General features: G+C 37.4%; 1 protein-coding gene across 13 annotated transcripts in view; it reads left to right on the top strand.

The window, feature by feature from the left end:
- The window catches only part of dmd (dystrophin), a 348,302-nt gene that overhangs the window by 309,239 nt on the left and 16,811 nt on the right, over positions 1 to 22,252 (top strand). For 11 of the 13 annotated variants that reach the window (XR_003937328.1, XM_030154578.1, XM_030154571.1 and 8 more), the window contains 6 exons: positions 3,974 to 4,140; positions 6,893 to 7,004; positions 9,370 to 9,506; positions 14,111 to 14,149; positions 15,554 to 15,619; positions 20,474 to 20,539. Coding sequence is in view for 12 of the 13 variants with exons in the window: in XM_030154578.1 (XP_030010438.1) it covers positions 3,974 to 4,140; positions 6,893 to 7,004; positions 9,370 to 9,506; positions 14,111 to 14,149; positions 15,554 to 15,619; positions 20,474 to 20,539 (587 nt within the window). In the remaining variant the exon portion in view is untranslated. The remainder of the gene's footprint in view (positions 1 to 3,973; positions 4,141 to 6,892; positions 7,005 to 9,369; positions 9,507 to 14,110; positions 14,150 to 15,553; positions 15,620 to 20,473; positions 20,540 to 22,252) is intronic. The other 2 variants (XM_030154557.1, XM_030154543.1) reach the window with 1 other exon arrangement.

Genomic DNA, 22,252 nt, shown 5'->3' with positions numbered 1-22,252 from the left:
CCCCACTGGATGTCCGAGTGTTTGTTTGTGTCAAGCTAAATCAGGGTTATTTCTAGAAATTAAGTGGACTGTCACTAAGAGCTCTCCTGAAAACAAAGAGCAAAACATCGATAAACCCAAGGATAATAAAAATAGCGGGAAAAAAACAAGTGCATCCCAGACTCCAGTAAACAGGGTCAGAGAGAGTGTGTATGTTTGTTGAAGCATCAGCAGGAGATGTAAGTGAATGACAGGTTGCAGACGATCAAACAAATGATCTCTGACAGCCGTGGAGATGTTGCTGGAATGGAAACATGGAAATTTTTATGGGCAGGAACAGAAAAAAAACAACCTGCAAACAAATAGGATAGAATGAACACAATATATCCATTTGCTCATGGGTGTTAAAACGATGTAGTGTGTGTGAGTGGCAAGAGGAAGGGAATGTCAGCAGCTCTGTAGATCAGCAGATCAGCAAACCCTTTATGTTTCAAAGCGAAGGCTGAGCCACAGAACAGGGAGTAAATCCAGCATACACATCATTTTCTTCAAAGAAATCCAGCAATTGCAGTCTGACTGGATTATCCATAATCTCCTAAAGATGATATTAGGTTATGTGTAATCAGATTACTAAATTTAGTTGGTTTTTGCCCCTTTAACCTGTGGTGAAATGACTCCATCTGGTTGACACATGTAGAATAATGTCAAAATATACAAGACCGCTAAAGGCAAAGACACACCAACCCAATTTTCGGTGGTCAGACATCGTCAGGCAGTCCGGCAAGGTTGGTGACATGAGTCTACTCTGTGTGATCTGTGCCATCAGCCGTTGTTAATGCCGTTGCCATTCTTTTCGGATGATTCAACATGTGTAATCAGCCACTACCCATCATTCAGTTGAACCAATCTGATCGGTGGAGGGATACACCCTTGACTAGTGAATTAGTGAATGAGAAGTTTCCATGTGAATACAGCTGTGCCAAGGTACTTCACACTGTTATTGTTTTCTATAATAGACCATTAACTGCTCATATCGTATCTGAATGAGTGCCAGTCAGAGTTGCTTATGGAGTTCATTCATTCCATGAAGTGAACACTGTTAGCATTGTTAGCATAGTGCGATTTCTCCGTCGTTTTCGCCTTCCTCGGGTTGGTGTGTCTTCACCCTAAGGATAATCATCTGTCCATGTTATTCTGAATGAAAACCATTTGCATATGATCACTCTCCTTTGGCCACTAGTAGTCATGTTTGAACTGTTTATGTCTTTTGTTTATTTGTATTGATTGACAGAGTCAATGATACAACCCTTGATGACTGATGAAAGCTGTCAGTGTCAGTTTTTCTTTTTTTTGTGTTTCTGAGACTGTAATAGTTTGGTTCTACAATCATTTGCACCTTGAAGCATTGCAAATCTTTTCACAAACAACAGATGGAATAAAAACATGAGGTATGTAGACATAAAACGAGTACAGTTTGTTCCAGACTGAAGTGTCTGTCACTAATAATTCAATAACTACTGTATTTCTGTCTCCCCATGATTATAGTTTATATACAAGAAGTCTTCATGGTTTGTGATGATTGTAGCTGAGATAATGATGTAGATATAAACATGTATCACAACACACTCATCTTATCCAGCTCCTAGAAATGGGCCCTTTCAAGCATCATTTCTGCAAATGCACATGTGAGATGTAAAGAAAAAAATGAAAACAGAAATTCAGAAACACTCAAATTCCTCACTGATGGGAAAGAGATGTCGTCTGTATGAAATATATGCAGAGATATTTTCTTCTTTCCTGTCTGATTCTTCTGTGAGTAATAAAGACTGAGCAGAAAATAAATAAGGGGCAAAATACTCATACACTGCAAAAACAGCATTTAATTCTTAAATATATCTACCTATACTTAACACTGCCATTATAACAGGCTGCCTAAGTGTCTTCATGTTTTCTTTACAATAAAAGGGTCAGAAAATGTCTTTTTTGCAAATTCTTTTGTACCTTTGTTTTCCGGAAGAACTTTATTTTCAATATCTGGTCACTAATTATCATTATTATAAATAATAAATGTTTAAAACAGTGTGTTTAGTAAAAATGAAAAAAAACAGATTTGATGTTGTTAGCAGATTTATTATCAGAAACAACTGTAAATGTCGATAACGAAACTTTTTGAGATTGTAAATATAAACTTTCAACTATTTTACATCTGCTCCAACATGCCTTTTGGTCTTGAACATTCATTGTCCATATTATGGCTTCATATTTTTTATGTCGGACAGCACAGGATCTCAGGTTTCCAATGGCATTTGAATTTTGTGGATAGCGCAAACAGTTACAGGTATTTGAATGCTGTAAAGTGCAAAACGCAGCACCAGAGAGATTGCAGCTGTTAAAGGGTTAAATAGCAATCTATCTCCTATGGATTGTGCAACTTGTGCTGAGAGAAAGTTGCAATAACATCTAGTCCCAACGAATCTTTAAGCTAGGAAAAATACAGAAATGTAAGTAAGTTGTTCTTATTGCAAGCACTCAAAACAAATTTTTGATGTCTAATATTGTGTAGCAGTCTTAGGCTAGCATTAGCTTTGTTGTTTTTGCAGGATTGAATGTTCTCATTGTCTTTTTCAGATACAACAAGAAAATACAGGAAATATGTGCACAGCCTTAAAAGACACAAAAAACTGAATTAAATGGTTTGTAAAGGTTAAAGTCACTATTTAGTGTGACCTCTGACCCCATGACAAGAAGTAGCACAAATAATTAGAAACATCTGACATGTGTTGAATGAAACCTGGTATAAATCATCACAAAATGAATGCAATAAATCTCATATTGTCTGAACAAAAGGATTAAAGACATGTAAAGTACAAATGGAGGTCACAGTAAATACGACCACTTCGGTTTATAGAAGCTGTTTTTCCCCTCAAACTTTTGTTTTTAGTGCCGTACATACTTCACATATATACAGATTGGATCTAAATACAGAGACTGACAAATACGTATGTGCGGTCATTAGAACATTACTGAACCAGAAACTCTAATGTTGGACTAGGACTTTTGTACAGCAATGTATACTCAGATATTTAAGACTAATATAGTTCTACAAGTGGTCTCACCCTTAAATAAACCAAAATAATCCTGTTCCTTTCCTGGGATTTTGCTATTACTTGTTAAATTTAGTCAATATGAGCAAGAATATCTTATCATTACAGAGGTGGATATATTTTCTTAAAATAAATTACCTTTATAATGAAAGACATGTTTGATGAGATCATTTCTGTTTCTACTAATCAAGAACCCTAGGTTTAATCAGGTTCATCCAGAGTCCTTGTATAATAAACTGTCTGTGCTGATCTGTTAGGCACTAGCAATGTCACATGACCTTTGGTTGTTCGTCAGTTCATCTTCGACACTAATGCTGCCTTCAGGTGCCATCAGGAAGATGATTCTTTGTACTTGTGAATTTGAAATTACCAATGCGTTATGTTCAAGTGCTTATGTTGTCATAGTGAAATAAAAAATGGCTGAAACACAGTTCAATACCTGCTACTTTGGGTAAAACAGTTTTGGACGTGTTAATTCATCTGCTACAGCATTTCATTCATTCATTCATCTTCTGAACTTTATCCTCGACAGGGTTGTAGGGACATACAGTACTGTGCAGAAGTTTTACTACTTTACTGTAGTATGTAAAAACAAAAGTTTCAGTGAAAATAACAGCTTCTGTAAACCAAAGTGGTCATATTTTGTGTGACCTTCCTTTTTACACTTAATATTTATTTCCAATCTGAATTAATTCCTTCAAGGTGTTTCTGAAACATTCTGTTGATAAGAACGGAAAGACAGGAGAGCACAGTGACCTTGAACACTGCCCACCAATAGACAGGCACAAAGCTTTTATTTTACTTTTCTTAGCAAGAGAAGAAGATGCAAGTGTGCACATATAGAAGGTTATTTTAAGTGAGCTGTCTTGTTTCTTTGTCTCTTTTCCCAGGCCAACAACAAGCCCGAGCTGGAGGCAGCGATGTTCCTGGACTGGATGCGCCTGGAGCCCCAGTCCATGGTTTGGCTACCCGTCCTGCACCGTGTGGCTGCTGCCGAGACCGCCAAGCATCAGGCCAAGTGCAACATCTGCAAGGAGTGTCCCATCATAGGATTTAGGTAGAGTTATGGCTCATTTATGCACATTTTACTTATGTAGGTACATCCGTTTCTAATATTGTCTAGTGTTAACTGCCTTCATGTACTGAGCCAAAATATAAACGCACCATGTACAGTATTTGTGTAACTCGAGACGCGTGGCCCAAAATGAGCTCATGATGTCTTATAATTGTAAAACATGGTTAATTCTCTTGACTTATAAACAGAGTGAGCACTTGCTCAGTGGTCTAGTGATTCTCACCCACAACACAGGTGTAGCATGTCCAGAAGCTGCTCAAACAGCGTTAACAGTATTCAGGCCCTCCTTATACTGGGGACAATAAAAGGGCACAAAATGTCACATTTCCTCAGATGTCACCATGCCACAGATGTCACAAATCATGCAGGAATGGTTCTAGATAATATCCCATAGCTCCATGTAGCCCTCAAAGAGGAGTGGAATAACATTCCACAGGCCACACTGAACATCGTCAACTCAATGAGAACACGATGTGTTGCTCTACACGAAGCCAATGATGGACACATGAGATATGGAGTTGTGATTTCTTTGAACCGGCCCCCACCACATCCACATGAATGTCCTTGAATGCCAGACACCACTATCATGTTCTAACGGACAGTAATCTGTACCACATCGATCAACAGAATAAACTGTGTGGGATTTAATATATTGTGCAACACCTATTGCTCTTAAAAAGTTAAAGTGTCACATGGTGCGTTTATATTTTTGCTTAGCGTACTTCCATGTATCCATTGCATTGTAATGACCGTTTCTCAATCAATCCACCAGAGGGCGCCACTCTTAATTAACATACAGGCTGAATACCACGAAGATAAGTAAAGGTTTTTGAGAGGAAGAAAGTGAATAATAACAAACATGGTGGTGACAGAGGAGGTTTTACTAATGTTGACCTTGAGAAGGTTAGTTGTCGTAAATATGTCGGTAGATTTTCACTAATTCACACAGTTGCTCTTTGGAAAGTGAAAAATTACTATCCTCAGATCTCAACACTGCCTCCATGGTTCCTGGTGGTACTGCTCTGTATTCTCCATCTGGGTGCATCCACAAACTCCCAGGGAATGGACAGAATTACGCACACAATGTACGCAGAGGACGGACAGATATATATATACATAGATAAATATAAATAAATGAGCCTTCATGCATTGTGTCACGCATGTTTCATGGTCTGAAATTTTGTAGTGGCACAGAAAATGGAACAAGGATTAAGAATAGTTATTACTATTAGTTTTGTCTATTTTTTTCTGGGCTTCAAAGATAAAATGTTCCAAGCTGAATCCATCGTCTAAGTAGCCAATAATACTGTCTAATCAAACAAAATGAGCAGAAATTGAAGAGGTTTTTTTGTGGAGCATTATATTCATCTCATTACCTAAAGGGTGATAAAACGCTACATTAATTTCATTTTCATTTAAGCCCAAATTGAAAGAGAACTATGTGGCATAGTATTGAACCTTTAAGTTTCTACAATCAGAGTGAATGAGATCTGTAACTTCTGGGCTTTAGGAAATAATAGTTTAATAGATCATTGTTTTAAATACACATCTTCTATGTGTATTGTTCTCTTAAAGTTTATATCAGTAGTCCGTTGGCTGTGTAATGATGAAGGATTTTGCTCTTAAAAATATCTTTATATCACCCCATTGTCTTGTTTTTTAATAACCAAGAGGAAAGAAATAGTTGCTTTATTGCACAGAGGTGGAGACTTTTCATTTTAAAGAAGAGTTTTCTCATCTCTCTAGTGTTTTTTCTTTATTTAAACAGTCTGAGAAGAGAAGGTTCTAGTGGGATTTCCATATTTCCCTTCATGTTTTGCACACACACTGAAGAAAATTGAAAAGAGCGATGGCGTGCTAGCTCCCTGGTTGCCTCCAAGAAGCTATTGAATTTCATCTTGACTCCCAGTTTCATTTTTTTCTTTTTCTTTTTTAAACAGAAGCTTCAGCACCTGTTCAGAGAAGCTACATTGATAATTGATACATTGATGCACTACCGGGCTTTTTTCCCCCGTTCGTGTTTTATGATCACAATCCTCGCCTGTACATTACTCACGCAGATAAAAGGCCCTTTGTTGTGTGTTAATATTACAGTACAACACATTAGTTTAATTCATTTAATTAGTTTCATCACTTTCTGTCACCAGAGTCAGGTTCCGGCTGTGACAAAGCTCCTGAACCTATTTGTCGGCTTAATTTAATTCAACACCAGCAGCAGTGCAGTAAAACGGCCAACTCGTACATATGAATGATTGATGATGTGATTATAATGATAGGCACCGTATTTGTAACCCTCACCCTTAAAATACTTGTGAAGCCCAAGAGGATGTTGTTTTTTTAACTTAAGGTTGGGATCCGTAAAAGGGAGGTGGATCTGCTCTGTTGTTGGTCATGACAAGAGCGGTGATAAATTTTAATGAAGAGTCCCAGGGCCACGGAATAAATTTCTCATTTAGGAACTGGACTGGAAGAATTTTAACTACTCCTACCCTGGAGAAAACAGAGCTGTAAATTTCCCTCTTTATTGAGTCTTTTTTGGTGCCTCTTCGCCTTCCCTCCTTTCCCTCTTTGCTGTGTTCTGCGCTCCTCTTTCATTGTTGGCCTCTGTTATTCCTCCCACCTCTCTTGTTGCTTCATCATTACTCTCTCTGCCTTCCTTTGTTCCTCCGCTCCTCTTTGCCTTTCCCTGCTTTGCTGTCCTGACCTTCTTTCTCACTGCCTCTCTTTCCCCCAGATATCGGAGTCTGAAACATTTCAACTATGACATTTGCCAAAGCTGCTTCTTCTCTGGCCGTGTCGCCAAGGGACACAAGATGCAGTACCCCATGGTCGAGTACTGCACTCCGGTACGTACCATCTAGATCAAGGGTATCAGACTCATTATAGTTCAGAGGCCACATTCAGCCCAATTTGGTCTCAAGTGGTCCGGACCAGTAAAATAATAGCGTAATGGCCTATAAATAATGACAAATCCAAACTTTTCTCTTTGTTCTAGTGGAAAAAAATAACATTAAATTATGAAAATATTTATTTACAAACTATCCAAACAAAAAGATGCGAATAACCTGAAAAAAAAGGACATTTCTTAAGAAAAATAAATGCAATTTTAACAATATTATGCCTCAACTTATCATTTAACCATGTGCCTTACAGATCAGATCTACAAAGGCACAACACATTTAGTAACAAGGCAGAATATTGTTAAAATTGCTCTTTATTTTCTTTAGACATTTCATGTTGTTTGAATTTGTTCATGTTATTCAGATTTTTTTGTTAATGGATAGTTTGTTAATGTAAATATTTTCATAATTTAACATTATTTTTAAGAGAAAATTTTGGATTTGTCATTATTTCTAGGCATAATAAGGTTATTATGCTTTTTTTTTTTTTTTTTTTGGGATCACATTGGCCTGTATGTAGAACCTAAACTAAAACGAGTTTGACACCCTTGATTGTTAATATTTTCAGTGAAATGTTTGCACTTTGCAGATTCATCCCGTGGGCTGGATTGGTTTTGGCCCGTGGGCCACATGTTTGACATCCCTGATCTAGATCATAACAGAATTAAAGTAAGCAAAGCCAGATGTGCAGACTATGACTCCTGTACAGAGATAGGAAGTAACCAAGCAGAAATACTTTGTTACAGTAATACTTTCTATGCAGAACAGACTTTAATGCACCTCAGTGGCATCAAGACAGATTTCAACCCAAAGAAATCAAACAACAGAGAAAGCACAACCTCTGGGTGAATCCATCTGTGACACACAACAAATGTAGCAAGGCATAAAAGATGTAACAAAATAAAAAAGACAAACAGGGGCAAAAAAATACATCGTTACACACTGTCACAAAGTTAATATTTGTTATATTTATGTGTAATGGTAGTGATTTTAATCTTTGCATCATATCAACATGACATTCAGTTAGTGTTGCACACAAACAGTCAGTACAAATGTCCTTTTAAGAGCTATCCATCTTTATCTATGGCTAGTGCAAAACAACAACAGTGACATTGAAATGTGAAACCATCCACTAAAATGGTAGTAAAAAGGCACCTTCTTACTGTGCAGATGAAAATGTGACACTACAGCAAACATAATGATAACCTACACTGGCAAACTGTAGATTCATAGCTTCTTACACTATAATGTCAAATTCAACTCTGCTACTTGCTTTGCATGTGATGATATTGATGTTATTCTGTGTAATGTCTATATAATGTATCTGTGCAATCTCAGAGGAGGTTCAGTGTAATATTTAGGCACAGCCAGGGGTGAATTTTCAGATTGCAACCAACTGAGTACTCCATTCATTCTCAATACAGTGACCACAAAAAAGAACTTGAAAGGTCCTCATTAGGCAAGGGTTTGGATTTTCTGTCTTGGAGAACAGCATGGTTTAATCCAGTCTTCCTCTTTCTGTAAGTTTTCAAAATGATGCACCATGTAAACCAGAGGATTTGCAAGGATTTAAGTTGTAACTTATTCCTACATTGAAAGTGTTTCAGCTGGTACATCTTTAAACATTACTAGTGCGTAAACTCTTTCATATGATAGAAATTATGTTCAAACTATACCACACTGAACTCTGGTGTAACCAGCGTTGGCCTCGTTCAGTTGTATTTCTCGTCTGTAATCCCTTTTTTATACGTAACCAAGAATTGCTATAGTGGAGAGAAAATAAAATGCTTAGACCTTGGATAAACTTTGACATAAAAACAGAAAGTAATGGAAAAGCCAGTGAATTTCACAGCAGGGCATAGTGACAACTTTAAAAAGGGCATGAAACACAATTTCGCCAAATCACATAAGGGGTACTATCTGCCCCGTGTGCAGCAGTAAACCAAGGCTGTATAAACATTTTTCAAAGGGCTGGTGCAAAGAGAGGGTTAAACTGATTTCTTTATCTGGGCCCCGAGCTAAAATAAAGATGTAGGAGCCCTGGCTCAGTCATAAATCTGCTTCCTTTTTCTTGTAACTGTAATGACACACTCAGACCTGACAATGAGGCCATTAACTTCACTCTCTCGCTGTGTGAATGAAGTCGAAAGGGCTTGAAAAAAAATGAGCCGGGTTTTCTAAAAGGTGTATATGTGTGTGTGTGTGTATGTGTGTGTGTGTGTGTGTGTGTGTATATGTGTGTGTATGTGTGTGTGTTTGCCCCACTCCCATCGAGTGAACAAAGCCACCTTTGTGCCTCGTCTCTCTTCAGACTACATCAGGGGAGGATGTCAGGGACTTTGCCAAGGTGCTGAAGAACAAGTTCAGGACCAAGCGTTACTTTGCCAAACACCCACGCATGGGCTACCTGCCGGTCCAGACCATTCTAGAGGGAGACAACATGGAAACGTGAGTCCCCCACACTCAAACACACAAGGGCAGACATGGTAACAAACTAGATTTTATTACACACCGAGACACTCCTACTTGTGTGACCTGGATTAGAGGACACACATTTTTAGTCACAGGATTGCAGACAGAGTTTTAAACAAATACCAGTCAGCAGTATGTGCATACACACATGAAAACACATGTGTAGGTGTGTGTTGCTACAGTTTAATAACAGCCTGTGACAATGTGTGTTATTTCGTAAGTGTATGTATAAAGTGGGTCCCAGCTACTTTGTTATAATGTGTATTTACTGCCTACACAGCACATGTTTAGTTTGTTTATTCATGTAAGTGTGTGTCTGATACCTGCCTCAGTAGCATGGCACGTAATGTTTTAGAAGTGTAATTTCTTGTATTATCCAAAAACCACTTGGCCATTGTGATGATTTGTGGATGTACACTATATTAACCTGTTGAAGACCAAAAGCATCTACTGATCTAAAGTGTTTAATAACTCTTGAACCGCTAATCCTATCAATATCAGTACATGTAAATAATTCAGGTAATATTCAGGAAAATGTGTCATTTTATTCAATGTAACAGCCCTTTCATTTGGCTTCAAATCACTGTCATCATATGTCCTTTACAGGTTAACACAGTAAACCCAGGATAAACGCTAAGATTTAACAATAGCACAGCAATCATTCAACCACACCACACATCTTTTGTTCGTTACTTGCCTGCCGTTTTGGATCACAGAAAAGCAGGGGTTCCTAAACTTTCTAAGCTTGGAATCAAACTAAGAAAATTGCCTTTAGAAATTACATCTTGAAATGGCATGATATTTTGCAGCAATTAGTTCTAAGTAGTTAGCTCACAGCACACTTAGCATGCATTTGAGGATCCGCCTGGAGCTGAAAAGATAAAAGAATCTCAAAACTCCATATACAAACAGAACCTGTCAGCTAATACATCCACACCTATTTAACAATATGTAAAACTGCAAAATGAATGTTACTGATATGTCTACTAGGGATGCGATGCAATAATCGCCGAATTCTGGGCTGATACCAGTACAAATGTTTCACACAGGATGTAGAACTTTCACGAAAACAGAAATCATCAGATCTAGGGAGTTAAACATCTAGCATATAAAGTATTAATTTTTGTCCAGGTATATGTTCCAAATTTTGACTTATTTTATGACCCAAAAACAGGTTTGTGAACCATTGGGTAAAGCTAATTTACTGACATATTTCCATATCAGCCAAGCTTATTACAATGTGACACCCACAAATCTACCATTTACAGTTTAATGATAGATGGTTAGTTGTGGTAGAAAATTGTCATTTACAGTCAGAGCACAAAAAATATTTTAGAAATTTGGAAGTAGAACATTTAAAATCATACTCATGGATAAAAAAAAAGAATTGCAAAAACAAAGTCAATGTCGATAGAAATTAAGTAAAAACCATCTCTGATGCATTTTGGAAGCAAAGATAGCAGTTTAAACCAAACTAACCAATGCGATGATATTTATCACAATATAAAACTGTATTATGACATTTGTCATTATTGTTTTGTATCCCAGACCCCTGTTAGAAAAGAAACACCTGAATTCAACATGTCCCAATACTTTTGTCCACATAGAGTATGACTTAGGCAATTGCGCTATGAGGTTAAAGATATTATAAATGAGACCTGTAGCAGCATATTACATGCTGTGTATTGAAAAGTCATTTATTTATGTATGAAATACGACTGTAGGTGAACCAATAATAGAATTGACTTTGTTTTGTTTATTTCCACAAGCATATTTTTGGCGCTGCTGTATTGTAATATCTTGTTGCTGACAGTAACAAACAGCAGATAAAAGTAGTGATAAGCCTATCATAAGCTCTTAAAAGCTGATCAAATCTGTTCTGATGTTTCTTTTAGCCTCACATCAACAAAAGTCACGGTGATTAGTTTATTATGGAAATCTAAATCTCTAATGTATCCTCAGGTTAAAGGCTATAAATCAATAATGAATATATTGGCACTTAAAGCAGAATGATGAACATCTTTGTACTGTTCACTCAAGGCCAGACAGTGGGTGTTGTTGGGCAGAACAGGACGTCAGCACATTTGAAACACAGCTCTGAGAGATCCTCACTATGGTGTTAAGAAGTAAAACAATGTCACTGTGTGGATGTGGATGAAAGGTTTGAGAAGGAAGCATGAACATGGAATTATGTGTGTCTTAAAATGCAGAAACCAACACACACATTCTTACTGTGGAACCCGAAGGGCAAAAACCAATAACAAATCGCAAAGCACACAAAAAAAAGAAAATCCCGCAAACAAGAAAAAAAACACACAGAAGAAAAAGAAAATGAGGCAAACAAGAAAAAAGATACACACACAAGAAAAAGAAAATCTTGCAAACAAGAAAAAACACATACAAGAAAAGGAAAATCACACAAACAAGAAAAAAAGACAGAAGAAACACACACAAAAGAAAATCACAAAATGTGTGATTTTCTTTTTCTTGTGTGCTTTGCACTTTGTCGTTGTGGTTTGGTTTGTTGTTGACTCCACTGTCTGGGATGGATGGATGGATGGATGGATGGATGGATGGATGGATGGATGGATGGATGGATGGATGGATGGATGGATGGATGGATGGATGGATGGATGGATAGATAGATAGATAGATAGATAGATAGATAGATAGATAGATAGATAGATAGATAGATAGATAGATAGATAGATAGATAGATAGATTAACAATTTAAGCAGGACACTCCAATATTTTGAAGGAAATAAATCAACCAAAAAAGAAAAACAAATGTCACACAATGTAGAACTATGTCACTGTGTCTCTGTAACAATATTCTATGTTTGAAAACGAATAGGAAGAAGCCAAGCTTATATTGTCCTACCCCAGTTTTACATGACTTGGTTAATCAGCTAGTGTATACAGTCCATAAAAAAGAACAGGTTAGTCATTAAATTACAAAAAATATTAATAATTTAATTACTGTTGTACTTCAGTTCATTGTTATTGTATCTCTGGAAACTCAGGTTTTTATACGCCTTCTTAAATTCTGTGGTGTTTTCACATTGTTTGACACTTCGGGCCTGATTTATTAAGATTGCAAATAATGGGTGCAAATGGGCTTGCTCGCGCTAAAAATGTGCATGCTATTGATTTGCGTGTTATGGGTGATCAACTAAGACTGCCTGCGCAAATGACAACAGGCGCAAAGTCTTGGAGACCACCCGAATTAAATGAGGATTTTGCATGCGCTACTGGTTGTCATGGAGACAGTACACTGTAAAAACTGCTCTGGGATACACCAGCACTAATGAATATGATGTTGCTCTTTTTCCACACAGAGGGGTGAATAGGTATTTCTCTGTTGTTGTTTATCAGTGGTGAAGTGTGTTATTAGTGAAATAAATACCTTTTCTCTTTATGTCGCTCTGTGTGGTGAATGAAAACTATTAAGTCTGTGGGCATGATAAAAAAAAAAAAAAAAAAAAAAAAAAAAACATCCACTTATATAGCCAGTCCAGGAGTCCAGTCACAACACTGTGGACAGCGCTGTTTGTGTGTGTGTGTGTGTGTGTGTGTGTGTGTGTGTGTGTGTGTGTTGTGCAGCGCTAGAACCCATCCTGTTTCATCTCTCTTATGCGCGCGCAAGAGAGAGACATCTCTCAGGAGTCTGGTCCTGGCCTGGTAATGTGCCACTGGTGGAGGTGGAACCGGGCATGGGAGGCAGGCCCATAAAGTGGGGGGCCAAATGTCTCAAATTATTATTTTTTTTCTCCTGTCATTCCAAAAATGTTGATGTGAAAAGAACAGATTGGTTCTGTGTGTTGCCTTTGCTTATGCCTATGGGCTTCCTCGCTATAACACCTGCAGCCAGTTATGTGTGAAGCTGTGCCAGTTAAAACCTGCCTTTCAGACACGCTAAATATAAACGCAAAATCAACCACCACAATCAGTTTCAGGTTTGTTAAATCACATTGCACGCGCTAAATAAATATTTGCATTTACTCCTCCCAACAATTTTGCGCGTTCTGGCAGAAACGCCCATATTGCATATTCATCAGGGCAAACACGCTAAATGGGTTGTGCTATTGATGTGTTATTTTGCCCATTTGAGAGGCACAAACCTCGGTGTGCCGTTAGTAGATAAGCTTCAACGTGTTTTTGCGTGGGCAGTCAAGTTTGCGCACGTTTTTACAGGCGCAAACCTTTAGTAAATCAGGCCCAAAGAAACGCAAACATGTAAGCGCACTTTGAGTTCAGATGAGCTTCTATTTATTTCTGAAAATGCTCTTTGTTCTGCTGGATGAATAAAAATATCCACACGTTAATCCTCACTGAATCAAGCAGGTCAATCAATAATCAATTTCTATCAACAGTAATGGTTTGTGCCTTTGTGTGTGTGTGTGACTGAACCTGTGCACTTTTATCCACATTTTCACACACTGTCTTGTTCGTGTCGACTTTGTATCCATGCTCCCCCTGCCTCCACTCCCCTGCTTTTCATACTAGAGCTCCCATCATGCCTTGTCATGCGACGTCCTCCCACTTCTTGTGTCATCATCTCACGTTTTTTTGTCTTGCAGTCCTGTCACTCTGATCAACTTCTGGCCCGTAGACCATGCGTGAGTACCTTACTCGCACACACACACACACACGCACACACACGCACACACACAGGAATACACATATTTTCCATGCAGGTATTCCACAAACAAGCAAACAAGCACACACACTCACCTCTCACACACACAGTCACCTTCACTCATTGGTTGTTCATTTTAAAGTGTCATTTTGTTTGTAGCTGCTGCTTGACCCCACATCATCCTGCAGGTCCTTTATTTTGCAAAATATCTGTGTAAATACGAGAAATGAAAACAAAAACTAGTTGAGATCACATATACTTCAGATCTCACACGGCAAAGAAAAAAGCCAGAACAGAAAGCAAAAATAAATCTGCTTAAAAAGAAAAATATACTGTTAAAACACCTACATTTATTACAAGCAACAATAACACAAATGCATATGATAGATGTCATATTTTGAAAATGAGAAGTGGTCTCACTCCATAAAAAAGAAATAAACAAAAAAGTTTTAGGCTTGTTACTGGCTAAAAGTAGCTCAACAATAGCTGCAATATGTTATAAAGATAAAGTTAGATAAGTTTTCTTAAAATGAGATTGCTTTTGTAAGTAAAACATGCTTGATTGTAATTCTTTTTGGAAAAAAAAAAGCGTAATTACCCAGAAACAAGGCTATTTTTTTCACAACTGAGCCCCCTTTTTAATATGATTTAGAAAAGTAAAAGTGCATTTGTAGGATTTTTTTGCTCTAAATCCTGGCACATTATGAATAACATGTGTTAGTCTATAACTAATGAAAATTCAACAGGATAATGTTCTCTTATCTAGAGCAAGTATGCAATGATTTTATATTAAATTTCAGTACTGCCTACATTTTACCTTTGTTACTTTGTGGATTAGCTCCATAAACTAACATAACATAAAGTTTTTAATGTCTTAACATGTAACCTAACTAATAAAATATTCAACATGTTAAGGTGCCCTTGTAAAGGGAAGTTTTCAGGACTTTAAAGAGTCAAATCCAATTTTTTCAAGGACTAAAACACTTCAGGAAAGTTGCTGCAGTCCTTAGAGACTCCTGCTGCTTAATGATGTCAAAATACTGATCTTTCCTGCAGCAGACGAGGTGTGAGATCTTAGATTCGAGTCGTTTTTTGAAGTGAAGGCAGATGTATTCCAAGCCGCCAGTGCAGGTTACAAGCGCAGAGCTTATTTACTGAGCATTTCATACCGCTACACATCTGTGCCGTGTTCTGTCTATTGCCGCTCTCATTGCTCTCCTGTGGATTCATGCTGCCTGTGCATGTGCGTATGTGCGTGTGTAGTGGGATTAATGAGTCCCTGGTTGCATTCATTAGCTCTTCGCTCTCATCGCTCCTTTTTCTCTCTCTCTCTCTCTCTCTCTCTCTCTCTCTCTCTCTCTCTCTCTCTCTCTCTCTCTTTCAGGCCTGGATCGTCTCCTCAGCTCTCACATGACGACACACACACTCGGATTGAGCACTACGCCAACCGGTAACCAACTTCCATCTATCTGTAGTATAAACTCACAGTGTTGCAAACAGGACATGTGAAAGTAACCTTCCCCATGCTCTACTTTTTGCATTCCCTGCTGCTGTTCTCGGCCCTATGAGTCTTGCAGATAATGGCTCCTCCAGAGAGCTCTTCCAGGCACCAGAAACAGCTTGATTGATGTGATTTGGAATAATGAATTTGGGGAAAATGCTGAAGCACGCCACACTTCCAGCATTGGGATGTCTGTCTTCCCCCACTGTGTTCATGCATCCATTTATTCACATGGGATCTGTTGTCCTAATTCTGTGCTGACGCAGTTCTGAGAACTTTCAATCAACATGTTTTTTAAGTTCATTTTACTTAATCAATCTAAAAGTCGAGTATAAGTATCAGTGAAGTTATTTGAGGTGTTCTCAAATGCTTTTAGTACAGAGTTATTTTAGAACATCTTTATATATTCTCAGTGTTAGTTTCTCCACCCACCATGGTTTGATATTAACAGCAGAATGATGTTAAAATAAACTCAGGCAGATTGCACAAAACACAAATGACAGATGGTGTTAAAGGATATTTTCCTTTTTCCTGTTGGCAACCAGATGGGTTTATTTTAGTAATTCTGCCAAGCATCTATCCTCTACAGTATTTTGATTTAAATACAGCATCTTTAACCCTTGTGCCTCACTTTAGAAAAGTTTCTGCTAAACTATAAATATTATACAGTTTATTACCATTATTTTTCAATTTTCATTGGCTTAATCTGTTCATCACTATCAGTCCTGATCATGAATATTAAATGTTCATTTTTCGTTAGAATTTCGACCATTCAATTGGCAGCTTTTGACATCAAGTCACTGTTGTTGGGAAGAAATAGATGAAAAAAAACACAGAAAATGAAATCACAGCGTGCTAGGAAAGACGTCTTTTTACTCTATACAGGGTGCTTGCACAAAAGTATGGAATTTTGAAATGCTGTTTTCCACACCTTGAAAAGTCTGCAATTTTGTATGAAAGTCTTCATAAAGTATGGAAAAAGTTTCTCTCATAGTAGAATTTTAGAGTATTCTCAAAGGCATATAATCTTGTAAGTTAAGAAATACATAAGGAAAGCATCTAAAAAAACTGGATATGATTTCACTAATGGTTGATTCTAGGAATAATTCTAGTGAAACTTGTTCTTTGTGATATCGATGCACTTTTGTGATTTTCATTTATTTTGAAAACGTTTCTGTCAGTAAAACATAATTTACTCTAAATTATGCATTCATTCATGCGTTTCTTAAAATGAAATTTTCTACAACACACAACAGGTACAGTCTCAGCGTATAAAGTACATAAAGTCAAGGACTGGGGGAAAAAATGGAGAGAAAAATAGAAGAGCAAGCACCCTGTATATATATATATATATCAGTGATTCGTACACGTTGATGCATTTTTAGTTTTTAACTGCACATGGAGACAGATTCATCACCACACACAATCCACTCTCTATTGCACATGTCAACACACATACATCATTTGGTTGCCTACACAATAAAGGAACAGTGCTCAGGAAAACAGCATAAATTTGCCCCATAGGATAAACATTAGAAAATGACTCAGTCTGATGAAAGATAGTGAAAACTACATGCGGATCTGGGGGTTTTAATACTACAGAATGCATGATTTTATTCTGCAGTGCCTGTGGGATCAAAGCTAGCAGTTGTTATGGGTTTAAACAGGGACACCTAGCACAAAGCCTTTTAACTATACATTATTTCAGACATATTATAGGAAACGAACTTCCAGGATTTAAAGGAAGAACAAAATATCCAACATATGTATTAATACAGCTAAAATTATTCAGTTGAAAAGACAAAAAATGTCCCCAGTGAGGCACAAGGATTAACATAACATACATGTTACACTTAGGAGAAACTTGTTTTTAGGATGTTTATTGCTTTTTATGCAAGTGCTCCAAAAGCAATTACTGCACGATTATTGACTGAGGGATACCTTGACAAACTAAATCAAAGCCTGAAACCTGTGCTGTTTTATTTGAAATGTTGAATTCACCCTAAAGCACATGAGCTTTCCCAGGATTTTCATATAAAGAACCTATTCAGCACCTTTGCTGTGTAGGTCAGGACAATTGTTCAGGTTTTGTGAGGTGATATAAAAGGTGAAAAACTATATAAGGCTTAACCAAAATGTCAAGATATCCCTTTGCATACAATATAATTTAAATGTTGACATGATGAAGTGAAGCATTGACTTTTTGGTGAATAAGCGTTATATACTCAGAGTCCAGTATTTAGTCTGTGCATATGCTAATGCTTTGGAAATGTTGCTTGTAGCATTCAGTGCGCCTGCATGTGCGCCTCATCAATACTGGACTCGGAACGGAGGAAAAACATGTCAATACTATTGCAGCGAGTTAATCAGAGCTTATTCATCAAAATATTTCTGTATTCCTTCAGTTTGCAGTGACTCTAACTCTTCCGAGAGACCCACCGCTGAGGGACAAGAAGCAGTCAAATCAATCAAACAAAGAGTCAATCACGCAGATGATCAATCGGTCATTTAATCAGTCAGTCGGGCATTCTGGGCATCGCTCAGCGGAGTCAGTGTGAGGTCTGCGCCACAGGCCGAGTGTTTGATCCCTGGCAGAGGGAGTTTGACACCGTTGCCTCAGGGCTAACACAGACACACACTCGTACACGCACACCGAACGGCCGTCACATGCTGGCAGACACACACATGCTGAGTCACACTCTCTCTGTGCTCTCAGCCCCCGTCGCGTCCGGATTTGGCGGATTCCAGATACTATCCAACAGATTAAAGGAAGGTGGTAGGGTGAAGAAGTAACATAATTAAACTACGACTGAGCTGATGGTTCCCGGGGCGCCAGGTTATCGCTTGTTTCTGTATCGTGCAGCAGCTTATGAGTACAAATACACCAGCCTGGGCAGATGCCAGTCCCCCCCATCCATCTGCTGGAAATCTCACAGCCAGACCACACAAACCCTGAAACCGTTTCCCTTTTTTCTGGGCAGACGCTCAAACCACAGCGACGTTTGGTTTTAAAGATGAAGCAGTTAAAAGTTTTGTCGTTAGTCGTAACACAGCTTATTTATAAGACTCAATTTAATGACCAGACAGAGTTTTGGAAGATTATATTTTGGACAGTTTTTTTTTTCTTTCAGATCACCAGAATTTATTTGTTTATCGTCTGGATGTAGAGTTGGACAGAAGGGTCAAGAATGTTATTGAGATCAACATTTTTATTTCACTCACTATTGATAATTATCACAATAAATGTCAAATCATTTTTATAGTCAAGTTATTTGTGTAATATAATGAGACACAGAAAGATAAAAATATACATTTTATTAACCTTTTTCCTTTTAATTTAAATAAAGAAATTAAATAAGTCCAATTTTCTTAATCTACACGACAAAACTCTTCTTTATCGTCAGAACGTGATATTATTCATGTAAAATTAAGTAAAATGATAACATTTCTGTTGCGTTTTAAGTAAGAATGTAATCAAAGTAAACCCTAAAGACAGAAGAAAAATATATATTATTATATACTGTATTATAATATTTCATAATATTCACAATATTAAAATATATTACAATAACTATTGCTTTATCGTTCAGCTCCATCTATTGGGACAATGTATACACATCAGGGTTGACTATAATTGAAATTGCATTTTAGTTTTTGTAAATATGGAAATCATCTCATTAAAAACACAATAAAACATAATCACTTATTTTATAAACAACCATCCACTGAATCCAAATTGACTGATTAATGACTCGGTTTTGGGATATTTCAGCCTCCTCTAACCTGTTGCCCTTTTAAAATGATGATGTTTACCTATAGAATTGACCCCAAAGCATTCACAGTAAATACTTTTACACTTTTATCTATCCAGACGAAAGGCATATATTCAAAAATTAATACTGGTGTTTTTTAATCTCATCTGAATGAGAAAATATATTTATTAACCCAAGTCTAGTCAGTCAACATGATTTAATGTGGGACTGTTTGTATGTGTGACACAAATGCCAATATTCTCTATACTTTATACAGTGTAGTTTAGGTTAGCTACTATTTAAAGCTGCACATATACACCTTTCATTTTTTTTTTTTTTTTATTTGTTTAGAAATCTCTTTATTAAACTTTTTCTTTTGCAAAACATACACAAATCAGTAACACAACAAACATCCAGAGGAGAACATCATATCACTATCAGAATCAGATCAAGCTCAGTAGTCATACATCTACAGCATCAAAGACGTTTGCCATGTTTGATAAAAATATTTTCAATTTCCCCCTCAGTAGAAATCAGTTTTTTTCTAGCGGTAAATGTTTCATTTTATCTTGAAATCAAATTGAATGGGCTGGGGGGGCACAGCACAAATACACAGCTTTGAGTAAGATGAAATGCCCAAAAAATTCTACTGTAAGTCGGATACACAAGCCACTGCACAAGTTCTACCAAAATGAGCGTTCGGTTTACACGTCACTAAATCTGTAAAACGGGTAGATTCCACCGGTTACAATGAGACGAACAGAGATGATATTGCTTAACGTTTCATCTTCATTAGAGAAAACGATCACACACTAACAATGTTCATCTCCGTTAAAAGCTCCATCATGTGCTTCACCAAATTTTCTTATTATTCCTGCTGCTGTTTGCTCACAATTAGAGTAATTGGAGATACAAATCTGCATGTTCCCACTCGAACGGCGCAAAGAAAAGATATGGATTCTGTTTTGAGGTGGATTTTCCCTCCAGTGTCTGCTAACTGCTCGACCGTCTGGTTTTGCGACTGACTGCTCTGTTTCTTCCCCCTCCGCAGGTTAGCAGAAATGGAGAATCGTAATGGCTCTTATCTGAATGACAGTATCTCACCCAATGAGAGCATGTGAGAACCGCTTTTTTGTTTTGTTTGTTTTGCCAACCTTCTCACTCACCGATTGGCCCGCTGTGTGTGAACTGCCTCTGTCTTCTTTGTTTTCATTGGCTGATTGTGATACTGTGTGTCAATGGTTGTGTTTACATGTGCATAGCATTTTGGACTCAGGCTTCCTCTCTGATTTCTACCTAAATGGGAAAAGGCTGGTATTACCAGTTAATATCAGCACATCTCACATCACATCTGGAATAAGATTTTCTTCTTCTTATCTAATTGATGTAAAGGGAGTATTTATATTCATGAAAACAGATTCCTTCTTCGCACTTGTATTGATGACGTGTTAGCATCGTTGTGTAAGCAGATACAGATGGGTGACAAATTAAAGATAAAACTCATAATATGATGTGATGAAGTAAGGTCAGTGCATGCCTCCAGCAGAGCTTTAGGGCTCCTCAGTGTTGATTCTGTAAATGAGTAAACCATCCCAGAAGAATCAACGCAATTCTAATAAAAGATATTCCCTCATTGGGTGTTTTAAAGATGCAGGTGGAGCCCAGTGTCTTTGCTGTACTACTTTACTTTACTCTTCATATATACTGTCCAAGTCAAGTTGGATGAATTTACTGCAAAAATCCAGGGGCTTTAGAGTCTGTGCAGCATCAAACACCCTTCGACCTTTGGGTTAAGGAAAGAATTCTCCCTTAAGAGGTAAAAAAAAAAGCGAGAAAACATCAGGATGAGACACCACAAAGAAGGGATTCTTCTGTAGACGGTGTAGTAGGTGTTGTCTGTTGTATTATTTTGGAAAATGCTTAATTTTAATTTAGTTTAACGATAAATTGTGTGACTGTGACTGTAGCCTTACTATTACTGTAACTCTGGCTGGTCAAAACTTGCAGTTTTATTTCATTGCTTCAACACATAACCACATATTTACAAAAGAACATATCCAAACTTTAGACATGTAGTTGCAGACAAAAATAACATGTAAAATTCTTTTCACATCTTTGACCTTATCACTGCAGGTCTATAGATCACACCAGAAACTCAGACAGTCAACAGTTGGAGGGAACATTAAGTTCCAGAGACTAGACATCCAGGTCTAAATGTTCCAGCTGTTGTGTACTAAGAAGTATTTGCAGTAATTTCCCTCTGTAATTGTTGATGTTCTTCACTGATACTGTGAGTCACCCAATGAAGAGTAGCTTCTGTCTTCTTTACATAATGAATAGAATAGAATTGCCTTTATTGTCATTGTGTGTACAGCAGTGTTTTTCAACCTTGGGGTCGGGACCCCACTTGGGGCCGCCTGGGATTCAAATGGGGTCGCCTGAAATTTCTAGTAATTGATGATAAAAAAAAAAAAAAAAAAACAATTTACTGATAAAAAATATATGGTGAGTTGAGAGAGATAATCCCAATACATTAGACATGACAAACTGTGAAGCTGAAACTGAAGCACTGTGGTACTGTTTATCTTTCAAATGTTCATTGTGGTCAGTTTCAGATGCTGCAGCTCTTTCATAATTCATAGTTTGAGTTATTGTTTATTTCAGTATTAATTGTCAGCCTTGTAAATCCAAGCTGGGCTGACTGTACATATCCTGGCCAAGGAAAATAAAATTCTCACTTTGTGCACCTGGCTTTTCTGTCTCCGTCCATAATAATATACATTATATAGCCTAAATGTCATCTAAAATTAATGTTTATTTGCAACATAGT

The sequence above is a fragment of the Sphaeramia orbicularis genome, chromosome 2, assembly GCF_902148855.1.
Source record: "Sphaeramia orbicularis chromosome 2, fSphaOr1.1, whole genome shotgun sequence".
Taxonomy (NCBI): domain Eukaryota; kingdom Metazoa; phylum Chordata; class Actinopteri; order Kurtiformes; family Apogonidae; genus Sphaeramia; species Sphaeramia orbicularis.
Note: the sequence above shows the minus strand (reverse complement) of the source record. Positions and strands in the feature narration are given on the sequence as shown.